General features: G+C 51.0%; 1 protein-coding gene across 1 annotated transcript in view; it reads left to right on the top strand.

Moving 5' to 3' along the window:
* Positions 1-13,295: 13,295 nt before the first annotated feature.
* The window catches only part of OPRD1 (opioid receptor delta 1), a 36,056-nt gene continuing 27,564 nt past the window's right edge, over positions 13,296-21,787 (top strand). Inside the window, exon 1 of the mRNA XM_029229318.1 lies at positions 13,296-13,646. Within this exon, the coding sequence (XP_029085151.1) occupies positions 13,432-13,646 (215 nt within the window). The 5' untranslated portion in view covers positions 13,296-13,431. The remainder of the gene's footprint in view (positions 13,647-21,787) is intronic.

Genomic DNA, 21,787 nt, shown 5'->3' with positions numbered 1-21,787 from the left:
AAAAACACCCTCAGAGAAACATCTGGAATAAAGTTTGACCAAATATCTTTTAACTGTGCCCTGCCTAGTTGACACATAAAATTAACCATCACGATATACACATGATAACTATTTGTTGAATGAGTGGCAGAGTGAATGAATGAATGAACGAATGAACTTCAGGAGGGTGAGAGTCTTGCCAGGGTCACAGAGCTGGCAAAAAGAAGGCCCAGGTCTTCAGAACTCAATGCAGGCAGCTGTTCTTTCCACCCTACCACAAGGCGTCTTGGAATGGTGACCAGAGCCAGCCTTGTGTGGTTCCTAGGGCTGTTGTCAGAGCACAGAAGACATTCTCCTGCAAGCATTTTACATTCCACAAAGGTCTTTGCTCATGTCTGGCATCATTACAAAATGCTCCTGTCTGACATTATTACAAAATGTCTCTTTTGATAGAAATTGCCACTACCTATGTGACCTGAAGCAACCAAGAACTTATTCTTTTACAAAAAGGAGAGCCTCGCCTAAAATCTTCTCCTGCAGGCATGAATAAGCTAAGAGCTGAACACTCTGGTGTGAAGATCTGACCCTAACCCACTAACCTACTCATTAAATCCTTGCATGCTTCCCTTTGCGCTCCCTACTCTCCAGCCAGACTAAGCTACTTCCTGTTCAAGGTACAGACCCTGCAGTTAATTCTCTCTGTTGTGTTTCACCTGGTGCTGTTATCACATCTGGAATGTACCTCCCCCTCCTCTACATTTTATCCATCTATTTATTCAACAAAAATTTCTTAAGCACCTACAACAGGGCATGTAGTGGGACTTAGCACTGGAGACACAGTGATGAACGGAGAGATAAGGTGTCTGCCCTTCTGGAGTGCACATGCTAGTATTGGGAAAACAGACACAACTCCAGCCAGCAAACTGAAGAAGATAATTTCAGGTGGTGATAAGCGCTGGGAAGAAAAACAGGAAGTAATAACTGTTTGCAAGAGGCTGGCGTGAAAGATAGTGATGTGGGGGAGGAATGTAATTTAGATTGGAGCTCAGGGCTGCTGTTTGAGGTGAGACCCCAGCCACGTGGGGAGTGGGGGAAGAACATTCTAGGTAGAAGGAACAGTTAAGTGTAAAGAAAAATCTTGTACCTATTATGTAGTTTCTGTCAGACATGTGCTAGGCTCTGGGAATACAAAGATAAATAGGGTATGGTCCTTTCCCCTAAAGAGTTCCTTATTTGGAGGGAAGACAGAAATGACAGCTGACACCCTCCGGGAGATCTATCCGGACCAGCAACCAATGACCTCACCCCTGGCAGCCATATTTGTACTCTGCGGTTATGGCTGATTGAGTCGGGGGGGGGGGAGGTCACCTGACTTAAGCAGGACCAATCAGGTTTCCTTCCCTCAGGACCACTGAATAGGGGTTCAGACACTACCCTTGCTTGTAGCTGGCACTAGAACCTTTATGAACTTAGTATGTCTTGAGCAGCTATCGTCAGGGTGACTAACCCTCCTGATTTTCCCAGGACTGAGAGGTTGCCGTGGAAAAACTAAGAGAGTCCCGGGATGGTTGGTTGCCCTATTTGCTGGGTTCCAGGCTGAGTGTTAAACCTGAGAATTTAGGAGCTGCGGGTGGTCAGACCCATCACTTTGGCTGGAGCTGCAGAAGAAGCTGGTCTGTAGATAGAGAAGAATGGGGCGAGGTGAGAAACAGAGATTGAGTTCCTGGGATTCTATTCTTGGTCCCAGGTCTTTCCAGAGCCAGTCTACATCCCTGACTATGTATTCTCTGACACCCCGTTCCCGTACAATAAATCTCCTTTGTCGGCTTAAGTTAGCTGCAGTGGGTTTCTGTTACTTGCAACCAGAGAGACAATGGCTGTAAACAACTATAACTCAGGAAGTGTATGCTTAACAGGGGTGTCTGCAGTCCGGGGTACAGTGAGGATGTGGCCTCCCTACTTTGCTACATCCCCAGGAAAGCCTTTCCCAACTCAAGCTATGGTCTCTGTCTCTCAACTCCCAACACTTCCATCTGACCCTTGCTCATAACACTTACTCCTCCCTTATAATGTCACCTTCTAGCCTGTAAAGATTCAGGTACTTTGAGAAGTCTTTGTACTTCTCCCCAAACATAGTGTCTAATGTGGCTTTTATATGGAAAGTGCTTGGTTCAGTTATTATATGCAATAAAGGGTCCTACACAGCCAGGGGAGTGTGAATATTCTTACTGGGTAATAATAATATCTTGCACTTGTGCAGTGCTGCCCTATATAAAGCTTTTTTTTTTTTTTGGCCGAGCTGTGTGTCATGCGGGATCTTAGTTATGTGAACCTGGGCCCTCTGCAGTGAGGGCACAGAGTCTTATCACTGGACCACTAGGAAATTCTCTATAAAGCATTTTCAAGTTCATTAGCTGATGGGCATCCAACTCTTCAAAATTTGAATATTAGTATTAATAATAGTAGCTGCTATTTATTTTGTGCATACTCTATGTGCTAGGTGGGAAAAAAAAACTTGAGGCTTAGAGAGAATAAGTGATTTGCCCAAGATCCCCAAATTTATATGTTACGGATCTGGCCATAGAACCTTATTTTCAGGCTACAAATCCATGCGCTCTCTGCCCTGGCAGGATCTCTGGGGCAGAGTGTAGGCTGCTGACCCCTCCCCTGGACAACCTGTGGTCTGATTCAAGTCCTTTGGGCTAGCCGTGCCTCTGCCTTGACCCTCTCCAGTAGGGCAGGCCTCAGGTCACTCAGTTTGCCAGTCTGGCCAAGTCAGGCGAATTCGGCTCCCTGGAGCCGCTGTGGTTGCCATGGCACCATCCCTGGGCTCCTCTCAGTGTAAACCTGGGGGCTAGCTGTTTTGAAGCAAATTCTCCCACGAATGTGGGCAACTAGCAAACAGCCTGCCTCTCCTTGGAGTTCTTTTTGATGCCTCGCAGGTGGGTCTTAGGGCCATGAAGTTCAACTCGTCCATTTAACAGGTGAGGAAACTGAGGCCCAGGGTGCTTAATGTTTCACAAAGAGGTTTTGTGCCGTGGCCAGGAGGGTCTCTGGAGTCAGAGAGACCTGGGTTGCAATCCAGCCCCTGCATGACATTGGGCAAGTTCCTGAAGTGCTCTGAGCCTTGGATTCCTCATCTGTAAACTGAGGATCATGACATTTCTTCCCTGAAAGAGTTAGGCGAAGGGTTAAACCACATCATATACATAAAAGTGCTTCCAAAGTGCCTGGTATGTGAAGAGATGCAGTTGCCCAAGGTCACCCTGCCTGGTGTGGGAGAAAGCACATTGTTACATGATTCAGGAGACATAGGTTCTGGTCTTGACTTTGCTACTAATTTGCTGCGTGTAAGTCCCTTCACCACTCTGGACCTCAGCATCTTTTTTTTTAAATTAATTAATTTCTGTGTTGGGTCTTCGTTTCTGTGCGAGGACTTTCTCTAGTTGCGGCGAGTGGGGGCCACTCTTCATCGCGGTGCGCGGGCCTCTCACTATCGTAGCCTCTCTTGTTGCGGAGCACAGGCTCCAGACGTGCAGGCTCAGTAGTTGTGGCTCATGGGCGCAGTCGCTCCGCGGCATGTGGGATCTTCCCAGACCAGGGCTTGAACCCGTGTCCCCTGCATCGGCAGGCAGACTCTCAACCACTGTGCCACCAGGGAAGCCCCTGGACCTCAGCATCTTTTTCTGTAAACGAAGGGAGGGTTGGATGAGACGATGCCTAAGTTTTTTTTCCCCAGTCCTACAGTTCTGTATATCTGGTGACAGAATGCTAGTCTCAGGGCTCCTAATGTTGTGTTTGTTCACCACACCACCCTGCCTCACCGCCAAAATGGCCCTGGGAGGTCAGCACCCTGAGCCCCAGGGCCCTTTGCAGGAGGGGGAGAGATGCCCCTGAAGGCAGGATCTCTCCACAAGGGCTGAGACTGTCGGCACTCAGTCTAGTCCCCCAGTGTCCTCCTCTGGTTCAGAGTCCTGCCCAGGCTTTGGGGGGAGGACAGGAATGGGTGGAAAGCGGAAGAAGGAGGCCAGGGACTTGCCGGTGGGGAATACGCATCTGATGAGGTCAACTGAAAGCAATTTCTAATACCGTCAAGTGTGGAGTGTGGAGGTGAGAGAACTGCAACGTCAGTGCTACTGGAGAGTAATTACTGAGGTTAGACAAGGAGGAGAGATGGGAGCGGGTGGCATTAGGGATCCAGTGGAGGGAATGGGAATCCAAATTCGGGGCAGGAGGAGGTGAGTGGTGGGAAGGGGAACTGAAGGGAATGAGCGGAGAAGAAAAAGTAGAGAAAGGAAAGGGAAGAACTACTTTTTGTAGAAGGAAAATGACAGCCTGATAGAAAAAAACAGGAGACAGATGGAGCACGTTCACTTCCACCATCCTGTGGAGGCAGGCGGGGAGGTAGTGTGCACTGTCCTTGAGGGTAAGTCCGCGGAAGGCCCTTCTCCCCACTGTGCAACGCTTGCTGGGCTGGGCTGCTGGGGGCCCGGGCCTCCGAGGCCCCTCGCCTTCTGCCTGTAGCACCGAGGCCTCTATTCACGCAGAGGTAGTTGGCACTGAGCTGGGGAGCTCTGAGCCTGTCCCGTACTCTCCTCCCAGCCACTGTTCCTTCCCTGCTGCCGCTCACTCATCTTTCAAGCCCAACCCCCCTTTTCTTTTAAAGATTGTTTTTTGATGTGGACCATTTTTAAAGTCTTTATTGAATTTGTTACAATATTGCTTCTGTTTATGTTTTGGTGTTTTGGCCGAGAGGCACGTGGGCTCTCAGCTCCCCGACCAGGGATGGCACCCCTTGCATTGGAAGGCAAAGTCTTTTTTTTTTTTTCGCCACACTGCGCAGCATGCGGGATCTTAGTTCCCAGACCAGGGATCGAACCCAGGCCCCTTGCATTGGGAGTGTGGAGTCTTAACCACTGGACCACCAGGGAAGTCCCTCAAGTCCCTTCTAATCCCTCCCCTCATCACCCCCCACTCTAAACAAACACATCCTGCAATTTGACACTTGGGGATGAACTCCAGGCAGGCCCCAGCACACTTACCCAACACTGGCTAAATGCCAGGGATGGATCCATCTAAATCTGGGACCACTTTGCCTCACAAGATTGAGAAAGGAAGTTTGATACAAACATGGGTTCTTGTTATTAATATTAGGCATGATTATTGTAAGAATGGCACTAGCTAAGACAAGAGCTTATTGAGGACATCCCTGGTGGCACAGTGGTTAAGAATCAGCCTGCCATCGCAGGGCACACGGGTTCAATCCCTGGTCTGGGAAGATCCCACATGCCACGGAACAACTAAGCCCACATGCCACAACTACTGAGCCTGTGCTCTAGAGTCCACGAGCCACAACTACTGAAGCCTGCGCACCTAGAGCCCGTGCTCCACAACAAGAGAAGCCACTGCAGTGAGAAACCCGTGCACTGCAACGAAGAGTAGACCCCGCTCACTGAAACTAGAGAAAGCCCATGCACAGCAACTAAGACCCAATGCAGCCAAAAATAAATAAATAAAGTAAAATAAAATAAATTTTAAAAAAGAGCTTATTGAATGTGTCAGGCACTGCAACAAGTTCTGTGTTTGTATTACCCCAATTTTCTCCTTCATAATCCTATAAAATATGTATTATTATCACTTCCTCTTAACAGGTGAGGAAAGTGAGGCTTTGTGAAGTTGAGAAACTTATCCAGAATCACATAACTAGCATGTGGCCAACCCAGTTTCAAACCCATACTCTTAGAGAGCTCCACCTCCCAGTCTCCAAACAAAGTTGTAGTCATGCCAATAAACCATGTCTACTTATTCTTGTGTCATTCTTCTTGGATGTTACCCACACACTGGTACCTCCTTTAGGAATGCTTTAAGCTACAAGTAACCAAAAAGCCATGACTAGGAGTGGCTTAAACAAAAGGTCTTGAAGTCCAGAGCCGGGATACTTAGAGTTCAACAACATCACCAAATACCCAGGCTTACTCTATCTTTCTACTGACAACCTCACCTACTGGTTTTTCATTCTTATGCTTATTGATTTGTAATTGCAGGATGGCTGCTATAGCTCCGGGCATCAAGGGGTTTGGGCAAACAGTTTTCTTCTGATGCCGCTTTACTTTTTATTCTGGAAAAAATGATATCAAGCAGACTTCCCTAAACATCTCATTGGTTACATATCCACCCCCAGACCAATCACTGATGTAGGAAGTTATGTATCATGATGGCTCCTGCTTAACAGATCACACCAAAACCTAGGGACTGGAAATAAGCATTCATTGTTGCTATGAGTCTGTGGATCACTGAATAGTTCTGCTGATCTGAGCAAGGCCTGGCTGATCTTGGCTGGGCTTCCTCCTGGGCCTGAGGTCAGCTGTTGGGTTGGCTGGGAGTTGCCCGGTCTAGGACGGCCTTACTTCCTCACATGTCTGGTGTTGGCTGGTTGCCAACTGGGGTGATGGAGTGACTAGGTGTCTCATCCAGCAGGTTAGCCCAAGCTTGTTTCCATGGCAGTGATAGGGTTCCAAGAGATTGGGTGGAAGAGGGCAAGGCCTCCTGTGGCCTGGACTCTGGACTGGTACACTGTCATTTCCATCGTATTCTTATGGGCAAAGCAAGTCACAAGCTGGGCCAGGTACACGGGTGGTGAAATAGATTCCATTGCTTGATGGGGAGAGCTGCATAGATGCAGAGAGTAACGAAGAATTGTGACCGTTTTGCAATCTACCACAGATTACCATGATTCATTTAGGCCAATTCATCCCCTGAGGCAGGGAAAGGGCTCCCTTACCCCAGATCAAGGGAATACCCCTACCTCCTGATCAGGTTACGGGTTGCAGGAAATAAAGGGAGGACATGGCTTGTGGGCAGACTTGACAGTGTCTGGACAGGGGGTTAATCCCAGGCACAAGGAGGAGGAGGGAGGTTTTGCAGCTTCAATTTCTCCAGGTCACCTTTCTTCTTCTGAAGAGGGTAATTTTCATCTGCCTTTTGTTGATGCCTGGTCTGGGCCTCATGACGGTTCCTCTAACAGGCATATGCATTTCCTCCATGACACTCAGATGCAAAAAAAACAATTAAAAATAAATAAATAAAATGAACTCTACCTCTGCCCCCATCCACTAGGGTTGTGGGAAAATCCAGAGTCAGTCACTGGAGGGCAGTCCAGGGGGTCATCTTAGTCCTTCTGCCTGAGGTTTGCCTGATCTAGGAAACATGGGGCAAAGCCTTTGGCATTTGGTCCATTCAGGTTCCTTCTGAGGTGCTTTTGTCCAAGCCCCAGGGGTCCCTTCGAAAGCAAGAGACTCTATCTCTGCTCTCTTGACCCTGAACTTATTGCAAAATTTCCAGGCCCATGGGAATTCCCTGGTGGTCCAGTGGTTAGGACTCTGCACTTCCACTGCCAGGGACCTGAGTTCAATCCCTGGCTGGGGAACTAAGATCCCCACGAAGCCGCAGCGCGGCCAAAAAGAAAAAAAAAAAGAAAATTTCCAGGCTCTTACTAACCATTAAAATCTTCACTCAAGGAACCTACGACCTCCTCTGTCCTTCCCTTCTCAAAGAATCAAACTGTATCCTGCCTTGGTCACCCTCTCTCTCCAGCTCCATTCCCTCCTCTTCCTGACAGACCCAGGCCTCCCGGCAACATCTGGGTGGAATAGTTTTCTAGGAACTCAGGACCTGACTATGCTTCTGGGAGGAAGATGAGCCCCAAGAGAGCGGACGATATGTGATAGAAATTAATCTGAGGGAGGAGGGAAGAAAGCAATATCTCAGTTGAGACGGGGTGGGGGTGTAGGAGTAGGTTAGGTGACAAAGGGGCTTGGGAGCCTGAAGTAGAGTATTCCAGGCAGAGGCGCCATCATCACAGTAATAGCTAACATATTGAGCACTGCCTACATGCCAGGTTCCGTGAAGCAGGTGCTTTTGCTGTTCCCACTGCATGAAACTTTCAGAAGAAGTTAAGGAACTTACCCAAGGACGTGCAACTAGTGAGTTGCTGAGCTGGGATTTTCAATCCAACCAGTCTGATGCCAAAGCCCCACTCTTAACTACTTAGATGAACACAGATGTGAGAGAAGCAGGTTATTTGGAGAACCATAAGGAGTTTATTTTGGCTGGAACATAGCGTGTGAAGGGGAAGGTGGTACAAGAGGCTAGCAAGGCAGAGAGAGGTGCACGTGTGAAGAATCCTGCAGCCACGTTTCTGCTTGCGGGCGGTGAGCCTGGAAGCAGGGGCTCAATTTCAGAGTCTGTTTCAATGATTTCAGCAAGAAATGATGATGCACAGACTAGGCAGACAGTAGTAAAAACAAAGAACAATGGCAGGATTCGCGGGTTATTAGGAAGAATGCACACGACTTGGTGATTACCTAGAGGTGGGGGTTTGGAGGAGGGAAGAGAGAGGGGTCAAGAGTGACCCTCAGGCTTCTGATTTGGGCAACTAGACGGAAGGTCCCAACGCTATTTCCTTCGCTGGCTTGCTATGAAATCATCTCACCCAGGCTCTCTAGCTATCTGTCATCCTAGCTATAAAATGAAGATAATGAAACCTGACCTTCCCATTATCCAGATGGGGTCAAGATAATATGAAGTCATCAATTTCGAAGTGCTCCGGAAAGTCAAAAGTACTTTGCAAATGCAAGTGGTTATTATTTTATGGTTCTTGCTAAGGTCCTTCCTCCTCCTGGGGCTTGCAGATGGAGCCAGACTAAAGGCAACCCAGGGGAGCTGCTCGCTCACTCACTCACTTAGAGGCAGCCACACTATTTCCATCAGGCAGTGTCTCTTTGGCAGGTGGGAGCCACAGTCCCACGTACTAAATTGTTAATAGCTTCCCCGGGGAGTTCCTTTCTGCTCCGACTCCTTCAGAAAATTTCTGTTTCTCTACCACTGACGCCTTCTGATGCCCTGGGTTGGCCCAGGATTCCCCATCCATTTTTGTTTTTGTTCTAATCTGAAGTCAAGGATGGGGTCGAGGAAAATGGAATCGTTTGGCAGCCCAGGCATGGAGGGCTGCATCTTCTCTGCTCCACCAAGAGCAGGGACGGACTCAAGAATCCCCTGAGTTCACGTGACTCATCGCCCTTCACACGGGGAAACTGCTGAACAGAGACAGCAGCCATGGGTTCTGGTGTGTTTTGGGGTGATGACTTTCTAGGATCTGCTCTGAGAGGCAGTAGTGTGGTTGTCAGGAGTGGCTTTTGGGCGGGTCACAGAGACCTGGCTTGGCATCCCTGCTGTGGCGTAGGCACGTTAACCTAACCTCTGCAAAACGGAATAACAGTAGAAAGACCTCACACCTCTAGAGCTGCCGAGAATTAAATGAGATAAGCCACAGAACACTTGGCCCCGTGCGTGGCACACAGCAAGTTCTCTCTAAATGGTAACCAACAGGATTATTTATGAGTTGTGACCACAGAAATGAGACTGTCTTTTAAAGATAAATAGACTAGGGGCTTCCCTGGTGGCGCAGTGGTTGAGAGTCTACCTGCCGATGCAGGGGACACGGGTTCGTGCCCCGGTCCGTGCTGGGCCCGTGAGCCATGGCCGCTGAGCCTGCGCGTCCAGAGCCTGTGCTCCGCAACGGGAGAGGCCACAACAGTGAGAGGCCCGCGTACCGCAAAAAAAAAAAAAAATTAAAAATAAATAGACTAGAACACTCACATTCGGGTAAGGATTGATCTCTTCAAAGTATTCATTTTGGGAGGCCATTGGGGAAACCCCTTTAGATGCCTTTCAAGTTTCCATGTGTCCTTCCAATGTCCTGGGTGGGGAGAGGAATTCAGCTCCTTAGTCATTTGGGGCTGCTATAACAAAGTACCATAACTGAGTGGCTTATCAACAACAGACATTTATTTCTCACAGTTCTGGAGGCTGGACGTCTCAGGGTGCCAGCAGGGTTGGGTTCTGGTGAGAAACCTCTTCCAGGCTGCAGACTGCTGCCTTTCGGCAAGCAAACTCTGAAAAGGCACAGCCCATGACAGCACGTGTGCTTTCTTAGCAATTATGTCGCTCTTTACTTGGTCATTTACATATCCGTCACAGCTTCTTGATTGCGAGCTCCTTTAAGAGAGCAATGGTCTTACTCATGCTCCTGGTTTCGTAACTCGTGCTCATGCAGCCCTTTCTCAGTTGGAAGAGCATCTGTCGTTTCACCAGATCCTCACCCAAATCCTGCCCTTCTCTACTTTATGGATGATAAAACTAAGGCTCAGAGAAGTTAAGGGAAACTCTTTTTCTGTCATTTGCCTCCACCATAGCTATGGCTTTCCACCATAGCATTTCCTTACCCAGGAAGGACTCAAAAATACAATGAAATTTAAATACAATGAAAAAAATACAATGAAAAAAAATTCTCTTCAGCCCAGTATGGCTGGGGTATGCGATTAGGGTGGGGTTAGGAGTGGAGTCAGAAGAGGGCGGCAATAAACCCTGGTTAGGACCAGACTGGGGAGGGCCCCAAATGCAACGCCAAGGGGTGAGGACAGACTTGCTTGGTGACAGCCAGAAGCCAAGGGTGGGGGGTGGTGGAGCGGGGAGCTAGTATAGATGGTCCCTGATTTACGGTGGTTCGATTTATGATCTTTTGACTTTACAATAGTGCAAAGCTGGTACACGTTCAGTAGAAACCATACTTTGAATTTTGATCCTTTCCAGGCTTGTGATATGCGGTATGGTTCTCTCCTGTGATGCTGGGCAGCGGCAGCGAGCCGCAGCTCCCAGTCAGACAGGCAATCCCAACAGCAAATAACCAGTTACAACATCCCGCACCCACACAACCGTGCTGGTTTTCAGTACAGTATCCAATAAATTATATGAGATAGTCAACACTTGCTTATAAAACAGACTTGATGTTAGATGGTTTTGCCTGACTGTGGGCTAATGGAAGTGTCCTGAGCATGTTTAAGGTAGGCTAAGCTATGATGTTCGTTAGGTTGGGTGTATTAAATGCATTTTTGATTTACCATGATATTTTCAACTGACGTTAGGTTTATTGGGACGTAACCCCATTGTAATTGAGGAAGATCTGCACTTCAGTTCCAAATAAGATGTGATTGCAGAGTTGATGCAAAGGGTTTTAGTTGCTTAAAAGAATTCCTAGGTCCTATATGAAGCTATAAATGCTGTGTCTCCCTCATCAGAATGGCAGCTCACCAAAGTTGGAACTGAGCTTTCTAGTCAACCACGCATCAAGCACTAAGGTGGAGGTACGGAAGTGCACAAGACCTATTGTAGACGTGATGCGCACAAATCCAATGATTGCCCAGATAAATATGTGGGGAATTCTGTAAGGAAGAGGTACGGGACGCTATGAGAATAACAAGGACACCTGGTCTAATTGTGTGTGTGTGTGGGGGGGGGGCAGTCAGTGAAGCTTTCATGGAGGAAGTGGTATTTAAGCTGAAACTTGAAGGATGAATAGCACTTAGCCTGAGGAAATGGCCGAGCCTTCCAAGTGGAAGAAACAGAATACGCAAATGTCCTGAAGTTGGAAAAACTTTGGCTTGTTGGAGGGGTTGGGAGGGGGCCAGGACTCTAGTAAAATAGCCCTCCTTCTTCCTGTCTCAATGTCTCTCCCCTGGCACCAGAAGAGTCTCTGTGGATAGCAGCCCCTTTGGGACAAGGGAGAGAGTTTTGGCAGCATATGTGACCACAGAGCAAAAATCACCAGTCTGACGAGTCCTTAGATGATTGGGTGGGACAGCCTTGGGGTGGGGAGTCTGCTGTAGCTTGTAGAGGGGCTTGGACAGCAGCTGGGAGGGGAAAAGAGAATGGACAGAGGGTGAACTTGGGAATTCTGTCTTTGTTCTCTCTGGGAAAGGGTAAGAGCCTTGCACATAGACAGATGACTCAAGCCAGGGAGTGATGTGAATGAGGGGTCCTTGTCTAGCCACTCACAGGGCCAAGAGTGTCACCCCAGAGCCCAGGAGCCCCAATATTGTCCCATTCCATTCCCCTTGGGACTTTTATTCATCCAACAAGTATTTCCTGAGCACCCACTATGACCCCAGCCTTCCACTGGGTCCAGGGATCAATCAGGTCTGGTTTTCCGAAGGAGAAAACAAACTTGGATAGAAATAATTACCATATGGGATAATTTAGTCTAGTCTTCTCGTCTGTAAACTGGGGACACTAATAATAGAATCTACGCCAAAGTGTTGCTGCATGGATAAAGGGCTCAGCACAGTGCTGGAACAGTAGGGAGAATGTTCTGGGAAGGACAGGAGTCCCAAGAAGGAGGATGGCTCTGGGTCTGGGCTGGTCAGGTTAGGGAGAAGGTGTCAGAAATAGCCCCCTTCCATTTGCACCTACAGCAGCCAGAGTGATCTGTAAGGTGGTCTTTGAGACCCTGCCCACCACCTCATCCCCTTCTCCCCACACTCCCTTTCTGCCTTCTCCTCTTCCTGGCCTTTAAATCCCTCTGACCACAGGGTCTTTGCACATGTGGCTTCTTTGTCTGATATGCTCTTCCCTAGTTTTTCCCTAAGTCAGTCCCTCCTCACACTTCACATCTTACCTTAGGTGTCATTTCCTCAGGGAAGCTGTCCTGACCCCTGGGTTTTGTAGGTCCTGCCACAGGAATGCCTTGCTTTCTTTCACTTTTCCTCCGTGTGTAACTGTATCTTCATCAGTATGGTCCTGGGATTGATGTCTGTCTCCTCCAGTGGGCTGTAAGGAGGCAGGGGCCGCATCTGGTTTTATGCACTAGTGGCTCCCCAGTAGTACCTGGTTCTTATATTCGGCACCCAAAAAAGATCTGTTGAGCAAATGAATGGAGTAAAAGAAAGCCATGGGTAGTAATGGTTAGTTACGGAGCATTTACTGTGTACCCGGCACTGAGCTAAGTTCTTTACCCGCATCATCTTACTAATCTCCCCAACAACCCTCTGAAGGAGGTGGTGCGATTATCCTCATTTTTCAGAAGAGAAAAATGAAGGTGAGAGAGGTTAAGTGACTTGCTCAAGGTCACTCTGTTAGTGCAGGAGTGGGAGGTGGGATTCACATGGAGGTCCTTCCAATCCCCAAGCGGCAGAGGATGCAGAAGTGAGTCCCAGCTGGGGTGGGGGCGCAACCGAGCCGGCAGAACATCCCCAGGGAGAGAGTGGGTAGCTTCCCTGGCTCCACTCCAAGTTGGTGGTGCAATGCCCGGCCCCCGGTAGCGGGCGCAGACTGGCTGCCGCCTCCGGGCCACGTGGTGCGCGCGGCGGGCGCGTCCGAGGAGCCCGCAGCGGCTCCTGGCTCAGAGCGGTCCGGGCTCGGAGAGCGGGCGGGAGCTGGGGGCCGGGCCGGTGCGGGCGGCGAGGCGGGCGGAGGGGGCGCGGAGATAGCCGGGCTGTCGGGGCGCAGCAGCCGGCGGCGTCGGGGCCGCGGCCTCGTCCCTTGGCGCGCCGCTCGCACCGGGTTTCTGCGCCCAGGGCGCACGGCGGGCAGGGACGCGGCGCCGGCCGCCTGGCCGCCATGGAACCGGCCCCCTCCCCCGACGCCGAGCTGCGGTCCTTGCTCCTCGCCAACGCGTCGGACGCCTTCCCCAGCGCGGGCGCCAATGCGTCGGGGCCGCCGGCAGCACGGAGCGCCTCGTCCCTCGCCCTGGCTATCGCCATCACCGCGCTCTACTCGGCAGTGTGCGCCGTGGGGCTGCTGGGCAACGTGCTCGTCATGTTCGGCATCGTCCGGTGAGTGCGCTGCGGGCTGGTGCGTCGGGCTATGCCCCGGGGTGGGGTGGGGACTACGGACCTGGGACCCTGACCTCAGACCCCGCACTCCCGGGGCCTCCGCACTTCCTGAAGGGGGCGCCCGGGGCTCAGCGGAAAGGCCACTTCCATCTCGAGGGGGACGCTGGCGCGCGCGCGTGCGTGCGTGCGTGTGTGTGTGTGTGTGTGTGCGCGCTCCCGCGTTTAACTAATAACATTTGATCATCTGTTGGCATCCCCTATTTCTCTATCAATCTATGTGGGACAGTTTGGCGACAGTTGTGTGTCTGTCACAGTTTGTGAGTGCGTGATTTTGTTTGTGACAGTACAGATGTGTGTTTGGACCTCCAAAAACCTGGTAGGGGTGGGCAGAGATGCCGGAAGTGCCATGGGCCTCTGGGGAGACAGCAGTGTGTGGGCTGACTGCATCATGCTGAGGGGGCACTTACCAAGTCACACTTGGGGATCTTCTGCTGGGGTCCCAGTGTTGGTGTGTGTGCTTGTCTCACACTGTCAGTTTGTGATTCTCTCTGTAGGAGCACGTGACAGTGTGACTTGTTTCTTGTCAGACCCCTGAAACCCTCGGAGGAGGAGAGCATCCAGAGTGGCTTTGGACACTTGTGTTCATGCACCTGTGTGTGCGTTTGTTAAGGAGTAGCCATGGTTCCTGGGTACAGTGGGCCAGCTAGTCGCTCTCTGCTTCCTTCCCCAGTGGCCCTCTAGTCCATGGCTCTGGACGTGATTCAGAGAGACCTCAGATCCTCCTCACAAATGCTCCCTCTCACCTTCTCCTCCTCTCCTCTAACAGTCTTTTGTTTTCTGGAAAAGACAAAAGTGATTTGTTTGGGCTGGAGTGGAGTTTGTACTTTCATCTGAGGAAGTGAAGTTCGCTTCTTGGTATCTATGTTCAGTGCGGGGACCTTCTCAGAGAGTCTAAAACATCACTGGCTTGTCCAAAAGGAGCCTTCCTGACCCAGCTCTGTCAGTGCAGACACTGGCAAAAAGAATTGAAAGGAAACTCCTATCCTTATAACAACAAAGATGCCCGGGTATTTACTGTTAGTTGGAAATGGGTCATCCACGGTGGTTGACCAAGAGTACAACCCTGAACATCTCTGGGCTCTGGTGTCACCAAGCCGGGCAGAAGGCACAGGGCAGATTGTGGATTCTGAGGTGGGAGATGTGAACTGTGGTCTTGGTGCAGTCACTGATGCCTATCACATTGGGGGCCCATTCCCCCTGCCCCACCATCTGCCCCATCTGCCTCAGTTTCCCTGTCTGAGGGATAGAGACCCAATCTCCTCAGTTGGGAGTATGAATTCCAGAGTATGGGGTCTCTGCCAGGCAGGGTGCAGTATACAGGAGAGTTGCGTTGGTGTGTGGGTGTTGAGGGAGCTTTGGCGTCGATGACTCCAGGGGAAGCTTTGCTCCCCCAGGAAGAGTGGAGGGCACAAGAACGTCCTGTGCTTTCAGTGACTCATCACCAGCCACAGTGGGAGAGTTCCCCCAAGCACAGGCAGGATTGATCTTTGCTTTGCATTTTTGTCGGTGATGCTCCCCACTTTACCTTCGGAAGTAGTGTGGCCTGTAGACTTGGGTCAACCTGAGTGTTAATCCCAGCCACGAACTGGCTCTGTGACTTGGGTAAAACACTTAGTCTCTTTGAGCCTCAGTTTCTTCATCTATAGAATGGGGGAATAGTAGAAGCTTCCTCGACAGGGTTTTTGTGAGGTGTCACTGAGCGAGCGTATGTAATGCAGCTGGCGTGGTGCCTGGACCCAATAAGTGGAAGCTGTGTGTATGATGCGGATGAGCAACTTTCCAGATTCTTCAGAATCCAGTGCCTACGACAGAGGAGAGTGAGGGGGCGCTTGTCCTAAGGTGGGCCTGGGAGTAGCTCTGATTCAGGGAGTCCCAGGTTCCTGGCACTTGCGCTCTCTAGGGGGGCTCTAAGTGCTCTGATCTGGGGAAAGCTGAGTGTCAGTGTGTTCGGTTCCATCTCCGGTCTCTTTCCTGGGGCCTCTGGCTGGTGGGCTGACGAGCACAGCTCCCGCTCTACCACTGAGCCAGGGGAGGGCCTCTCACTTCTGAGGGTCCACTCAGGGCAGGCCCTGGGCTCTGCCTGCTAGGGTACTCCAACCAAGCTTCCCAAAATCTCATTGTCAAATGCATCTTGGAAGCAGCATAGCTGGCCCCTCAGGTCCCTGTGTTGCTAAGATATTTCCTGGGCCAACCATCTATGTGATCACTGTATCTCTGGGCCCGACTGATTTAATCCTCACCTACAACCCTGTGGGATAGGTATTAGCATCCCCTTCATTGTCACCTCCATTCTACAGGTGAGGAATCTGCAGTTCAGAGGGAGGCAAGGTGGCCTGTCCCCCTTAGGTCCCACAGCTGGCTCCAGACCCAGAGTAGAACCCTGGTCTTGTCCAGAACTTTTTCCGGAGCTGCCTGGGATAGGGGACAAAGAATTGCATGGAAGGCGGGGACAGGATCCTGTCCCTCCTCTTGTCCTAGGATTCTCAGAGAATGATGGAGACAAAAGGACGATGAGCCTACACATTTCTCAGCACACGTATTTTAGGCTGCCGTCCTTGGGGAGGGGAATGACGGGCCCCTGCACTTAGTCCTTCCCCACTGAAAGGGAGGCTAGGGACAGGGCAGCTGCCTGGGGCTTGGCTTCTCCTGGTAAAGTCCCAAGAGTAGTGCAGGGAGAGGAGCCAGGATGGAGTAAAGCCTCTGGTGTATCTGTGGTTCCCTGACACCCCATGCAGAGCCCAGCCCCACCAATAAGTGACTCAGTTGACTGGTTGAATGAATGAGTGATTGAATGAATGAATTCTGCCTGTCAGTCCTGAGCTGAACCTATCTGGGGAGCAGGGGAAGGTTTGCAAAGGAAGATCCAGAGAACCACTGAGGCAGAAAAGCAGGGAGGTGTAGTGGCAGAGCTGGGGCTCTGAAGTCAGATGCATCAACGGGCAAATCCTGATTCAAAGCCACTTACTTGCTGTGTATTTGGACTAATGACTTCACCTTTCGGAAGTTCATTTCTTCACCCGTAAAGTGGAAGTAACAGCAATGCATCTGGGGTTGTGGCGAGGATTAAATAACACGTTGTGTCTGAGCCTTTTAAGTCCTTTGAGAACAGGGAGGGTCTCTATGTGAAGGAATGAAAAGAATTAACTCATTCAAGAAAAATCCTATGGATGCGCTGTGCTAGATGCTGAGATATGATGGTGGGGGAGAAAATCTCCCGTCCCTGCCCTCATGGAGCTCAGGTCTGGGAGAAATAGACATTCATCAGCCAGCCAGCCAATGGATTTAAGTTTGTAGCCGTGGTGAGGGCCGTGGAAGAGTATGAGGGAGCTGTGGGAGCCCCCGAAGCGGGGAGGGTCTCACCTGGTCTGGAAGTTTAGGGAAGGCCTCTGAGGAGCTGAAGGATGAGGAGGGGGTAACTAAGTAAAAAGGTGAGGGAAGAGCCTGTGACGGGAAGCCTGACATGGATGAGGGGCTGAAAAAACAGAGCATGGGTATCTCAGAATCCCAGAGCACAAAGCACTCTCCGTTCCCTCCTCCCCCCCGCAACTCTGACCCTCTCCTTGATCCACGGACCCGCCTGAGAAGCCCACTCATCCTTCTGGATACATGAGAGGGGCCTCTGGGAATTGCGCTCTGAGCAAACAGCCTGTGGTTCCTGAGGGCTCTGTGAAGTGTGAGCAGGAGTTTTGGGGATGTGTGGTCCCCAGGCAGACACTCCCTACTCCTGCAGGGTGAGTTCAGCCAGGGTGCTGACTTGGTGGGTCTTTAGAGCAGACACCCAACAACCCCTCCTTCTGGGTGCAGTCGTACCCTGAGCAGGGCTGGCATCTCAGAGTCCCCATTGGCAGCCCTCTAGGCAGGGTGGAGTGTGAAGGGCTTAAGGACCCCTGCATCTCCGATGGGTGATCCCATCTTCCCTCTACGTGGCTCAGGGTTTCCTAGTTTGCCTGTCCTGAATCCAGTAGGAGATTGGAGTCAATGCTTCTCCACCTGGTCTCTTGTCCGCCTGCCCTGACCCCGGCCTCCACCTCTCCCTGACCCTGGTTTCGGCAGGTTTGCACCTTGCTGTGTCTCTCACCACCCCCATCACCCCCGCCGGGCCTCCCTGCCTCTTACCAGCCCGGCCTGCCTCTTCATGACTCTGTTTCAGACTATGCGTTTCTCTGCCCCTTGAGCTCTTCCTGGGCTGGCGTCTCTTCTGACTCTTGTATCAAATGTCAGCTCTGCCACCTGCTAAGATCCTTAGCAGGGTGGATGGCCACTCTGCACCGCAGTTTCTCTATTTATAAAATGTGGATCGTAGCACCTGCCTCAGAGGCACCTTCATCTTAAAGATGACAAGACGACGTTGGTAGAGCATCGTGTTTTCCCTCCCATCCCAGGTGACCGCAGCACAGAGCGGGCGGGGGAGGCTGGGCCTGGCAGCCTGGTGTGGGGCGGGGCCGTGACAGGTGAGTAAGGGTTCTGGGTGTCCCCTCTGTCTACTACCGAGGTGCCAGGGGTTGCTGGGACAAGTGCTCAGGGTGAGAGCTCTGAGTCCCCGTCCCGCTCTTGGGGACACAGCGTGAAGCCCTTGCCTTCTTGTCTCCCTCCCCTCTCTTGTCCTGATTGGGATCTGCGGACGCAGGGCTCCTGGGCCAGGAGAGATCCCAGTGAGGTGACACAGTGCAGTGGTGAAGGTTCATGGCTGGGGGTCAGGTCATGCTGGTCTCCATCCCCGCTCGACCATGTCCCAGTGTTGTGGCTTTGGGCAAACAGCTTAACTCCCCTGAGACCCATTTCTGCATTTGCAAAATTGGGGTGATCAGGATAGGTTATTGGGAGCATTAAGTGAGATCATGAACGTGAAGGTCATAGCACAGCACCTGGCACATAGTAGGCCTTCAGTATGTGTCAAATGCCGAGATTAACAGGCACCCCTGCAGCTGCTCCAGGCAGGCAGAGCTGACTGTCTACACTTTCCACCTTGGGTCCTTTCCTGTTTCCTGCATCGTCTGCACGTTCACTCATTCAACAAGCCTTTGCTGATGCTGACCCGTGGCAGGCCCGTCCAGCCTCAGCTCCCACTGACCAGACTCTCAGCTTAAGCCTCAGCATGGCCTCTGGCTTCTGATGTACCCCCAGGACCCCCTAGTTAGTTACAGCTCCAGGGACAATTGCAGCTTCCTGGAGCTGAGGGAGTCCAGGGGGGCACCTGACCCAGCCAGAGCAGGTGTCTGTGCTGAGTCGTGAAGGGGGAGCAGTAGTTGGCTCCACGGAGAGGGGGGTAGAACGTTCCAGGCAGAGGGAACAGCACAAGCAAAGAAAGCTTCAGTAGATGATCGCATGGCAGAGCTGCAGAGGGCAGGGAGGTTCACCGTGGCAGAATGGAGAGAGCCAGGGGCTGGGCTGGCTGTGAGGCTGCAGAGGCCATAAGGACCAAAGCGCGGGGGCCTTGCGGACAGGTGTCCTCCTCACCGTGGTTGTCAGCAGCGCATGCTGTGTGTTGAGCTGCGGCCAGGCCCTGGGGCCAGTGATGCACCCACCGGCCTTCCAGAATTCCTGGGGGAGGGTGCAAATATTAGAGGAACTCCATGGACCAGCCCCAGGGAATTGGAGGGAGTCATTCTGGTGAGGGCGGGTGGGGAGGGAGGGCGGAGGAGGGGCCTGGAGTCCGGCCCAGCGTGGCTGTGTTAGGGGCCAGAGGCCGTGCTGTGGCTCGAGTTGTGCTAGACAGGTTCTTGGGGCTCATGGTAAGGCAGCCATGCTGGGAAATGAAGGAGCTTTTGGTCACAGGCCATGGGGAAGAGGACTTTGGAGCAGTCTGTGCAGAATGGAGTTCAAGAGGACGAATTTGCTGTGGGTGGGCTTGGGGTGGATTGGAAGGGGTCAGCTCAGGGTGATGGAAGAGAGCTGGGTGACCTGGGACAGGCCCCAGAAACCCTGGCCTTGGTTGTTCCTTTCTAAGCCGGAGCGCTGTGGGACCTGCAAAAGGCAGGAGGCTGGGCCAGATGAGCTCTGGCGAGGCAAGTGGGGAGGGCAGCAGCCCTGGATGGTGTCCCCGAGCCTCCTGGCCCTGCCCCAGGGCCTAGCTTCCCAGGTCTTGGGTTCATTCCCTGGGAACATGTGTGACTCACAGACACACCGGGGAGAATCCAGAGGAGTCACTCCCGCGCTCCTGCCACGTGCCAGAGGCTCCTCCAAGCTGCGTGACAGGCCTGCGAGGGTATGAGAGATGAGGGCGGGAAGGCTCCGAGGGAGCCTCTCACAGCCAGAAGGAGGCACACCCAGGTCTTTCTGACTCCCAAACCCCTCCACATCCACTCTGCCGCTGCCATCCATGGGACACATGGGGAGTGGAGGCGAGAGCTGGGGCTGTCTAGTTAGAGGAGGGAGGACCAGGGCTGGGGAGGAGGGCAGATTGCTGTCTGCAAACCTCCGAGGCCTCTGTGTGGGGTGACAGCACTTGGGAGTCTGGACATCATAGCCAGACTGACCTGGGATCACATTTACTAAGAGAGTGAGCTTGGGAGATACATACATAACCTCTCTGAGCCTCAGTTTTCTCATCTGTGAAATGGGAGTAGCAATACCCTCATAGGGTGGTTATGAGAAGTTCATGAAGTTTATGTGAAGGACTTCAGCACAGAGCCAGGAACTTGGTAAGTATTCTATAAATATTTTCTATTATTATGTCTGTTTAGAAGAGGAGTGAGACTTGCTTCTCACTCATTTGATCGACATTTATCAAGCCCCAGAGGAACTAGAATTATTGGGTGGATGCTACAGGGAAACTTTGTCAGCTCAATACTAGACATTTTTTTTTTACAGTAAACACAGTATCATAAATCACCACAAGTAACACTGTAGTTATTTCAGAAAATACTGAGACGATTAGGCAGCGACAAACATTACCCATAATCTTACCATAAAGAGAAAAACTTTGTCGTTTTGGTGTATTTCCTTCCCATCTCTTTCTGTGTCTCTCGCTCTGTGTTTGTTTGTATGTGTGTGTGTGTGTGTGTGTGTGTGTGTGTTTTAATGACATCTATATCATACTACATTGAAATAATGATCACATCATATATAATATTTTGTAAGCTGCCTTTTCACATACCATTATGAGTGTATTCTCATGTTATCAAACATTCTTTGAAGACATGATTTTTGACAGCTGCATTGTATGAATGTCTTCTATATGGGGAGACTTACATCGTTTCTCATATCATGCCAGTCTAAATAATATGTCTGTGAACGTTCTTGAACCCATATGTTTGTGCACATCTCATATTATTTCTAGAAGAAAGTTTCTAACAGTCAGAGCTCTTCAGGAAGGTATGGGCTGCTGTGTAATATAGGGAGTTTCCTGTCCCTGAAGCTATGCAAGAGGGCACTGGCAAACCACTGTGTGGAGGTTTGGCGATGGAGATTTGGGTGGAGAAAAGGTAGACATACATAATTTCAGGCTCCTTTCCCCACAGCTGAGACTGGAGGAAGAATGCTTCTCAGATTCTGTGATCTCAGATTTCCCTTCTCCCCTTCCTGGCGGATGATGCCTGAACTTTAGAGGACGGGGGCTGTGCAAGGGCAAGGCATGATTTCATTAACCTCGGAGTCCTGGGACCTCGAAATCTAATTGGCTACCCAGACATCATAATATGCACAGGAAGAGGGATAATCGTGGCGTAGAGCAGAAAGCCCAGCTTAAATTAGCAATTTATCATCTTGCAGGCTGCAGAGGCCCCAGTACCATCTGGGAGGCATCGGGTGGGGTGGGGTGTCTGCGTTGTGTTCTATTGATTTAGAGCTCCCAGTTCAGCTGCAGAAATCAGCAGCTTTGTCTCTGGCCGGGGTGGGTGTGTGCAGCAAGAATTTTTTCTTCTGTAGCTTCCCAAGTCTTTCTTGATAAGTGGAAGGAACTCAAACTTCAGAGTCCTGTGAGGTCAAAGAGTCCCATTCAATAAACATGACACAGGGAGAGGTAGAAATGGCCTCACTCCCCTCCCCTGCCGAAGTAACCTTTTCACCAGGGCGTAGAATTTTGAATCACGGGTCATTATTCTCTTCATTGCACATTTATTTTGTGCCAGGCACTCTGCTTA

Source organism: Monodon monoceros, unplaced genomic scaffold, assembly GCF_005190385.1.
Source record: "Monodon monoceros isolate NGI ecotype Baffin Bay Population unplaced genomic scaffold, NGI_Narwhal_1 Super_Scaffold_18, whole genome shotgun sequence".
Lineage (NCBI taxonomy): Eukaryota > Metazoa > Chordata > Mammalia > Artiodactyla > Monodontidae > Monodon > Monodon monoceros.
The sequence above is the reverse complement of the archived record's forward strand: the minus strand, read 5'-3'. Positions and strand labels throughout refer to the sequence as shown.